We start from the raw sequence: 9,742 nt of genomic DNA on the forward strand, positions 1-9,742 counted from the left end.
CCATCAGGAATTTACTCTCCTGAATTTCACGTGCCAAACAAACCGCAAGAATGGGCACCAGTGCTTTGGTTTCTGTTCCTTGCTGCAGTTTGGGGCTTTTCTCTGCAGCCTGGGCAGCATCAGGAGCAGTGAAGGGCCAGATTAGCATCAAAGCAGTGCTAGCAATTATTTTGCTCCCCGTTGCTGGAAAATGTTAGTGATTATTGGCCGCGGGATGCGGCGCTGCACAGTTTGGTCCTTGACCCGAGGTCGGTGTTTAGAAAACAAAAATGTTCTCAGAATCTGCCTTTTGTCTGGTTATTTGTGTTCACTGGGCTCCTCTGCTGTGCTTGCAGGACATTGAAGCCACCATGAACTCGGCCCTGAACGAGCTGCGGGAGCTGGAGAGGCAGAGCAGCGTCAAGCACACGCCCGACGTGGTCCTGGACACCCTGGAGCCCCTGAAAACGTCCCCGGTGGTGGCCCCCACCTCGGAGCCCTCCAGCCCCCTGCACACCCAGCTGCTCAAGGACGCTGAGCCCCCGTTCCAGCGCAGTGCCAGCACGGCTGGGGACATTCCCTGCACCTTCAGGCCCGTCAAGTCTGTTAAAATGGCCACGCAGGTGAAGCCGCCGGCCACGCGGCCCAAGCCCGCCGTGTTCCCCAAAAGCAGCGCCACCAGCCCCGGCGTGGCCTCCTCCGCGCCCCAGCAGCCCCCTGACAAGTCCTGTACTGTCTGATCCACCCCCTGCTGCTCTCTGGGTACAACTCCTGCTGTTCCAGATGAGGAGAACTCTGTCAAAGACATTAAAATTCCCCTTTAACGAACGCTCGGGCTGAAGGTGGGTCGTGAGCTGCTGGGAGCTCCTGAGCGGCGACAGCCTCGTGCCACGTCCCCAGGACAGCTCCTGCCACGCCTGGGGAATCCACAATCCACGATCCACTGTGAAGCTGAGCAGGAAAACACCAAGGGATGAGTTGGAATTTGGTTTCGATGCCTCGTTCAAGTGTTGGGCCGCTGGAAGGAACATTTGGTGGTGTCCTGTTTTTGGATACTGGTGTAGTGACTTCTATATTCTGTGTTTCATTTACCACAGGGAAACAATAGGATAGATTTTAGTCTATTGCATGTTTTGGTGCCACTGGTTACGTGGAGCTTGGACATGCCTGTTTCTTGTGCATTATTATTATTATTATAATTATAATTATTATTAATATTATTATTCCCTCGCCCGCTGGTGCCACGGTGGTTAAGGGTCTGTCTCGACTTCCATCACATCCTCTGGTTTTGTTTGTTTGCTCCCCATTCCTCCCCCTCGGGGCCAAAGCCTTTGGCCATCCAGCCTCATGCTTTAGTTGTCATGGAAAAAATAGTTTACTCTGGAACACTCGTAGATTTTGTGGAGTTCTACGTAAGATGTGTCTGTGCAAATATAAACAAACATTTTTCCTGAGGGCTGGGAGCACAAGAAAGAGCCCAGTTGTTGCTTATGGACAATCCTCACTGGTTTCCCCCTTTGCTGTCCCATATTTAAAAGCAGTTTTTTCGTTTCCAGTGTCACCTTCAGCCCGTGGGCGCTGTTTGCTCCCGGGAGACTGAATGTACAAAAAACACAACCCAGATCATTTTGAAAAGGAGGTGCTCTGCTGGGAGCCCACCCCCAACACTCACTCTGCTGGTTTGCCCCTTCCTCAGGACAGATCCTGACCCCAAGCCCAGCGCCAAGCACTGTAAAAACTTTAAAAACTTTAAAAACTGTAAAAACTCCGCTCAGGAGTTCTCCAGCTCCCTGCCTTGTCCTGCCCTGGGCACCTCTGCTCTTATAGAGCAGTGCAGGGAGCTCTGCTGGGGACAGACAGCACCTCTGGAGTGGCTTCCCTCCTGCTCCACGCAGGACTGACCTGTGAATGAATTCTTTGCTATTATTTGTATTTATCCGTAGCCAGCAGCACCCACGGACTCGTTTGTACCCTGCCGGGAGCTCTCTGGCGTTAATTTAATTTAATAATTGAGGGGAGTGCAGACTGGCTGACCCCCAGCTCGCCTCATTCCTCAAATCCTCGGCTTTTCCAGGATTTCAGACCAGCTGCACCTCTTAGGCTTCCGTCAAACACGACCAGATAAGGAAAGTCATTTTTCTCACCCTTTTGAGCTGAGTTTCCTTTCAGTTTCTGGGTTCCTGGTGACTGCAAAGTCACTTTAATTGGCACTTGAAAAAAGAAGAAACAAAGAAGAGTTGCTGAAATGTCCTTTCCTGATGCGTTTAGGATGTTACTTGGAAAAATGGAACAGGGTCTTTGCTCATCCCTGTCCATCCCCACACGCACAACCCCCTCTCTACAGAAGCAATCAACCCCTAATTAATGACTTTCCAAAAAACAATCCAGCTTCCCCTGGGCCCTGCGTGAAGGACACGTGAGAATTTGGGGAAGGTTTTGGTGAGAACATTTCTCCTTTCCCCGTTTCTCCTCAGCTTTCCTGGGGAAGCCCCACGGTACGAGCGTGACTGTCCCCGCCCCTCCAGGAGATGCCACCAGTGCCACCAGCGACCTTTGCTCTCAGGTTCTGATGGACTTCCACCACCAAGGAATCACTTCTTCATTTTGGGGAAAAAAGAAAGAAATAAAATGATTAAACTCGTCATTTTTTTGCTCAGGCAGAACTTTCTGGCATTTCCTTTTTTAGTAAGAATTTTTTGGGGTTTTTTTTTCATTTCTTTTTTTATTTTTTTTTATTTTGGTCTCGAATGACTGAAGTTAATCTGTGTCAAGAGCAGGATCTCTGTAAATTGACTTTGCCTCGTTTTAATGCCTTATTTTCTTTTTATATTTTTATGCCTAGCATTCAATATTCCTAAGAATTAAATGTTCAGCCACGCACAGCACATTGGAGGAGCTGCTCTTTTCCAGCTTCAAGGTCTGAAGTGTGGAATGAGATGGAAACAAAACAAAAAAAAAATTAAAAAAAAAAAAAATAAAAATATATAAAAAAGACTTCAGGTTACTGTAACAGCAACTGTCTGTATCTGAATTATTACTGTGCTTCTCTAGCATCCACAGCTCTGGGACAATCCTGCTGCCAAGGGCAAGGATCACCTGGATATGGAGCAACTCAACTGGAATTGTGGTGTGCACTGTGATTGACACAAGCAATAGGACAGGCTGAAGCTCGTCCTTCCTCTTCCTCAGAAGAGAGCAGGGCGATGAAAGCGGAGAATCAGACGTGAAATAATGGGGGAAAAAGGAGATTTTTCAGCTTGTCCTGGCTCTGTGAAGGCACAAGGCTGAGAGGACGTTTGCTGTGAGTGTTTGATGAGCAAAGGGGGGAAGGAGCAGCTGGGGATGTTCCCTCCCTGCGGAGCCGGGAGAGGAGCACGCCGTGCTTTGCTTGGGGAGCTACAAATGGCACTCCACATCTTCACATCCCGAGGAAATCTTCAGCTCTTCCACAGAAATCCTCTTCTCGTGACTTTTCCTTGTTTGTGTCAGATAGAAAAGACAAAAGAAGTGTTTGATAACTGGAATTACGTCTGTCTGTTCCATAGTGCTTTGTATGAACCTTGTTCATCAGGTGTTGGATTGAAGTAATCCAAAAGAGAAAAAAAAACAAATAACAAAACGCTTTTAAAACAAAATATGGTTTTAGGTGATCAATCTGAATGGTTTCTGAAGCTCAGACCTTTTCTGGGTTATTTCCCTAGTTGGGAATGGAGCAGTGTGCTTTAACCATTGCTTAATTTCTGCCTCTCTGAGGTCATCCAAAGTTTATGAATTGTAAATTTGTCCTTCATGTCCAAGCAGTGGGACACAATCAAACCCTCTCACTTTATCTGTACTGGGTATTTTATTGCAATGAAAATGAGTAAATAATTAGAGTGCACTGTGACAGCAGAACAAACAAACAAACAAACAAAAAGTTGTTGTATATGTCTGTATTTTGATACCTGTTCAAAAGGAGTCTTTGGGTTTCCTGTGCTGAATACCTCATGTGTTGGGTTTTGGGAGGTTTTGTTAATATTTTTTTTTATTATTATTTTTAATTTTTTTTTCTTTTTTTTTTTTTCTTTTTTTAAGGCAAGATCGCTCTTGCACAAAAGTAGGTTAAGATAACCGAGTTCTCATAAATTTATTTACTGAATCAAAACACTTCAGCTTGGCAAGAAATCCCATCTCTTTTAATTCCCCACCTTGCACTCGGTACGGGGCTGACCCGGCGCACTTGGAAGAGCTCCAGCAATACTGGGACAGGAGAAGTTCCTTGCAGGTGGAGTTTGCTGCCTTATTTCTCTTCTTCTCTGTGTCAAAAAAACCTCAAATCCAGTGGATGGTGGCGTAGGTTTGGGGATTTACGGAGCTTTTGGGAGATTTTCCTCCGCAAAAATCGGCGTCTCTGCTCCTGAGCGCTGCAGATCCTTCCCTGGGCTGGGGGCTGGGGGCTTCCAGGAGGTGATGCTCTCAGTGAGGAATCAGGAATTGATGGGAAAACGCCCCAAAAATCCCCCCTGGGACGGTTTGATCCCACGAGAGGCTGAGCTCAGGCCCCTGGGCACGGTGGGAGAGGAAGGAGGTGGCTCTGTGTCCCCAGGTGTGGCACGGCTCTGGTGGCTCTGGTGGCCAGGTGAGGGGCACCTGTGCTTGGCAGGACCAAGCCCGGGGTGTCCAGGGGTGTCCCCCAAACACTGAACTCACCTGTGAGCCAAACTGCTTCAAAAACTGCTTCCAAACCCCAGGAAAACGGGAGCACTGGGGCATTTCCATCGCTTTGGGGCCTGTCCAGAACAGAAAACTGAGCTTAACAAGCCGGGGATTTATTTATTTTGAGATTTTTAGCTTTCACAAAAGTAACCAGCCCTTTTTTTGGGCTTATCTGGCCTTGGCTAACGCCCCTCTAATGCAGCTGGGGTCACAAAGCTGTTCCTTAGTGGGCTGGCAGCACAAGAGGTGGGAAGGAGGGAACGTCCTTCCCCAGGGACGCTCTGGGGAAACACCGAGCACTTCATGGACTGAACTTTGGGCTTTGAGCTCTTCCCACATCGGCTCTCTCTGTCTCTGTGTCTGTGTGACAACCTGGTACTTGAAAATAAGAAATAAAAATAGAAATACTTGACCCTCTGCCTGGTGCCTGCGGGGCCGGGATGGCCCCGGCTGTGTCACGCACAAGCGGTTCCGCCCACCAGAAGGCAGATGAATTCTTTTCCAGGCTCGGTTCTAGCAGCAAACCATCCATTTGGGTGGTTCTAGAGATGCCAAAACTGCAGTTCAAGGCCTGGAAAATGCAAGGGTTTTGTTGGTTTGGGTTGGGTTTTGTTTTTTTCCTGTTAAATTTTGTGCTTCCTCTAACGAAGTTTGGGGTGAAAGTGTTTTTTCAACGATGGGCCAAAAAGAGGCGAAGGTGGGGAGGGAAGGCAGATTCCTGCCGTGCCAATGCTTGATCTGCCAAGCTTCACACAGGGTAAATACTGAGCAGTTTGCAGCAGGAATCACAGGTGGGCACTGTGGTAACCTTCCTCCTGGAGCCCACCAGCCTTTCCTCCAGGCTGAGACGTGAAGAACAAGCCAAGCCCTGGGCTTGGGCTGCTGATTGTGCCAAACTGCTGGAGCAATACTCGTGAGCAGCAGCTCCTGCAAAAGCCCAGCTCGATGTAGCTCAGACAGGGCTGAAATCCATCTCTGATCTCCAATTCTCCATTTTCTGATCTGAGGCAGGAAAAGCGGGCTGCAAAACGTAGGAATTGTGGTTTTCTGTCTCAACCTGGGGTTGTCAACAGCGGTTGTGTCGTGGTGGGATGGAATGTTCTTGCTAAAACAAGTTTCCACTGTTTCATGTCTTCTACACCAATATATATATGGTGTATATATTAAACTGTGTAAAATTGTACTTTGTACATAGAACTCTGTACAATATGGAGGTACAGCCTTTTTTTTGTTGTTGTTTGGTTGGTTTTTTTCCCCCCTCCCCCCTTTTTGGTACAGTATTGTACAGTATTAGGAGTCGATGTGTTGGAAGTGTTAAATCCATACTGGGGCAACGAAATGTATCCATTGTCATTAGCAATAGTTTTGGAGAAATAAATGTTTTGGGTATGGTGGAAACACTGAGCTGAGGGTGCTGGTGTGTGATGTCCTGGGTTTGAGAGGGACAGAGGGGGGAGTGTGGTCTGGGGGGATTCTGGAATGCCCAGGAATGTTGTTGGAGGTGAGGAAGGAGCCAGGAGCACACGGTGGGCACGGGGCAGTGGTGGCACAGGGAGGAGGGGGACACCAAGGATGTGATGATGGGATAAGGGAACGCCCTGAAGCTGAAGGAGAGCAGGGTTAGATGGAATATTGGGAGAGAATTCTTCCCTGTGAGGGTGGGCAGGCCCTGGATCATCCCAGGCCAGGCTGGAGCACCCTGAGATAGTGGAAGGTGTCCCTGCCATGGAACACAGGGAGATTTTAAAGGTCTCCTCCAACCCAAACCATCCTTTCTGTGACTCCTGAATCCGTGTTCCCCCAGCCTGGGCTCGCACACACCCACCACAGCAGGGTTCCCTGGGGTGAGCACTTCCCTGGCAGCCACCTGATTTAAAAATGCTAAATCTTCATCATCTTCCTGCAGAGGATGGACCCCCAACTGTCTCAGGAAAGAGGATTTAAGATTGAGATTATGGATTTTTTATCATTGTTACCATTTTTATCATTGTTATCATTTTTATCATTGTTATCATTTTCTCCCATCTCAGGCCTTTTTCAGAGCGTGGAGGGGGAACGTGCCAGGGCTGTGTCATTTTGGCTTCCTTGTATTAAAATTCAAAGGAATGACTTATTTTCAGTGAGGTTTGATGTTTAACTGAGGCATTTTGTCTTCCCTGTCCCTGGGGTGAGCATCCCTGAGCTCCTGTCCTGCATCTCTTGTAGGGAACAGCTGGAAATCCGGGATGCTTTTACTCCAAAATCACATTTTTACTCCAAAATCGCATTTTTACTCCAAATCACCCCAGAGGCAGCTGGGCACGCTGGTGGTGGCTTTTTGTTTCTAAAACCTGAGACAGGAGCCAGCAGTGGGGTGGCAGGGACAGCAAGAGATTTTGGGTTTTCCCTTGGGCAGAAAACGCTGTGATTTCCTCTTAAACCCTCAGCAAAGCACAGGAGGGTCCGAGCCTCCCTCACCAACCCCATTATTGTGGTTTTTTAACAAAGAAACGCCGTGCTGAGCGCTGGGAGGGTTCAGCTCTCAGGGAAATGTCACAGGTTTGTGACAGTGACACCGTGGGGACACCGCGGGGCTCGGGGGACTCTCGAGGTTCCTGCTTGTCCTTTATTCTTCGGGCTTTGCTGCCACCAGCTGGAATAATTAATTCTCGTCACAAATTGCTCTCAAGGCCGGGTTTTTTTCTCTCCCAGCCTGTGCCAGATGCGCTCTCCCACCACACCAGGGTTTATCCCCTGTGGGCACATCCAGTCCTGGGGTTCAGATGGGATTGGGGAGGCAGCTGGGAGGGAAATCCTGCTGATGGGGCACCCAGGGAGAGGAAATGAGCTGGGAATTCTAAAAGGATAGCAGAGAAAAGGATAAAGGGGCTGGAAGAAGCCAGGGAGGTGTTGGGGGTGAATTCCCTGCACTCCCAGGCTTGGCCATGGGGACGGACTGGTGGCCCTGCTTTAAGGACACATAGAAAATAAAACTAGACACAATTCCAAGAAGTCACCCCGTCCCTTTCTCTTCCTGTCAGCTGATCTGCAGCAAAATTGACTTCAATCAAAGCGATTTCAGGTTTCCTGTGGTTAAACCGGTGTCACTGCGCTCCTGCACCTGCCGAGACCCTGCCACCCCCTCCCAGCCCCGGGCATCCCTGGATCACCTCGGGGAAAGGGCCGGGCTGTGCCCTCACTCAGGCTCTGGAGGCTTTTCCAGGCTGGGAAAATGAAGCTCAGCAGGAATTAAGGGATAATTAGGGGTGGAGTTTGTGCGCAGGCTGGTGAAGTGGTGTCGGTGTTGGGATGCCGCACACGCTGGTGAACTCTCAGACCTTTGGAGGCTTTGTTGGTGAGGATGGAGCCTTTGGAAACATCCACGCCAGCCTGGAGTGATTCCTGACAGTGGGGCCTTGATGCTGAGCTGGTCACGGTGAAGCCGGAGTGAGCAGGGACAGGAGCGGCCCCGCTCTGCCCGGTGCAGGCAGCAGAGGGCCTTGGATCCCACATCCCGCCCTGCATCCCATCCTGAATCCCACATCCTGAATCCCATCCTGCATCCCACATCCCGCCCTGCATCCCATCCTGAATCCCACATCCTGAATCCCATCCTGCATCCCACATCCCGCCCTGCATCCCATCCTGAATCCCACCCTGAATCCCACATCCCTCCCTGCATCCCATCCTGAATCCCACATCCTGCATCCCACATCCCTCCCTGCATCCCACCCTGAATCCTACATCCTGCATCCCACATTCCTCCCTGAATCCCACATCCTGCCCTGCATCCCACATCCTGAATCCCACATTCTGCATCCCACCCTGTCCCACATTACATATTCCATCCTGAATCCCACCCTATCCTGCATCTTGCATCCTGATCTGTGCTCTACGTGTTACCTGCATCCCACATCCCAACCCGTCCCACATCCCACCCTACATCCCAGCCTGTCCTACACCCCATCCCACATTCCACCCTATCATACACCCCATCCCACATCCCACCCTATCATACATCCCATCCCACATCCCACCCTATCATACATCCCATCCCACATCCCACCCTGTCCTACACCCCATCCCACATCCCACCCTATCATACATCCCATCCCACATCCCACCCTGTCCTACTTCCCACCCCACATCCCAACCTGTCCCATATCCTGCCCTGCACCCCACATCCCACCCTGGATCCTGCATCTCACCCTGGATCCTTCATCCCGCCCTGTCCCACATCCCATCCCTCATCCCTCATCCCGCCGTGTCCCACATCCCACCCTGGATCCTGCATCTCACCCTGGATGCTTCATCCCGCCCTGTCCCACATCCCATCCCTCATCCCGCCGTGTCCCACATCCCACCCTGGATCCTGCATCCCATCCCTCATCCCGCATCCCAGCCTGTCCCACATCCCATCCCGTATTCCCCCCTACATCCCGCATCCCACCCAGTCCCACATCCCATCCCTCATCCCCCCCTACATCCCACATCCCACCCAGTCCCACATCCCACCCTGTCCTACATCCCATCCCGCATCCCAACCCGTCCCACATCCCATCCCGCATCCCACCCTATCCCACATCCCACTCTGTCCCCCATCCCACCCCGCACCCCCACAGGGACCCCAAAGATCTCGGTTTCAGCTTTTCCAGGCGATGCTGTGTCGGTGCAGGGGTGGAGCACAGACAGCAAGGGCTGGACACCGACCCTGCACACGGATCCCGACCCTGCACACGGATCCCGACCCTGCACAGGGATCCCGACCCTGCACAAGGATCCCGACCCTGCACAGGGATCCCGACCCTGCACAGGGATCCCGATCCTGCACACGGATCCCGATCCTGCACACGGATCCCGACCCTGCACACGGATCCCGACCCTGCACACGGATCCCGACCCTGCACAGGGATCCCGACCCTGCACAGGGATCCCGACCCTGCACAGGGATCCCGACCCGGCACACAGATCCCGACCCGGCTCTGCTCCCCAGAGCTCCGCTGGCAGCAGAGGAGCTGCGGGAGGAGCTGCGGGAGGAGCTGCCGGAGGAGCTGCCGGAGGAGCGGCGTGCCGGGGGATGTCTGCAGGG

General features: G+C 51.3%; 1 protein-coding gene across 3 annotated transcripts in view; it reads left to right on the top strand.

Moving 5' to 3' along the window:
- The window catches only part of SRGAP2 (SLIT-ROBO Rho GTPase activating protein 2), a 104,644-nt gene extending 103,060 nt beyond the window's left edge, over positions 1 to 1,584 (top strand). For all 3 annotated transcript variants that reach the window (XM_058855682.1, XM_058855683.1, XM_058855684.1), the window contains one exon: positions 336 to 1,584. In XM_058855682.1, coding sequence (XP_058711665.1) covers positions 336 to 719 — 384 coding nt within the window. In that variant the 3' untranslated portion in view covers positions 720 to 1,584. The remainder of the gene's footprint in view (positions 1 to 335) is intronic.
- Positions 1,585 to 9,742: the final 8,158 nt, after the last annotated feature.

Source organism: Poecile atricapillus, chromosome 23 (assembly GCF_030490865.1).
Source record: "Poecile atricapillus isolate bPoeAtr1 chromosome 23, bPoeAtr1.hap1, whole genome shotgun sequence".
Taxonomy (NCBI): Eukaryota; Metazoa; Chordata; class Aves; order Passeriformes; family Paridae; genus Poecile; species Poecile atricapillus.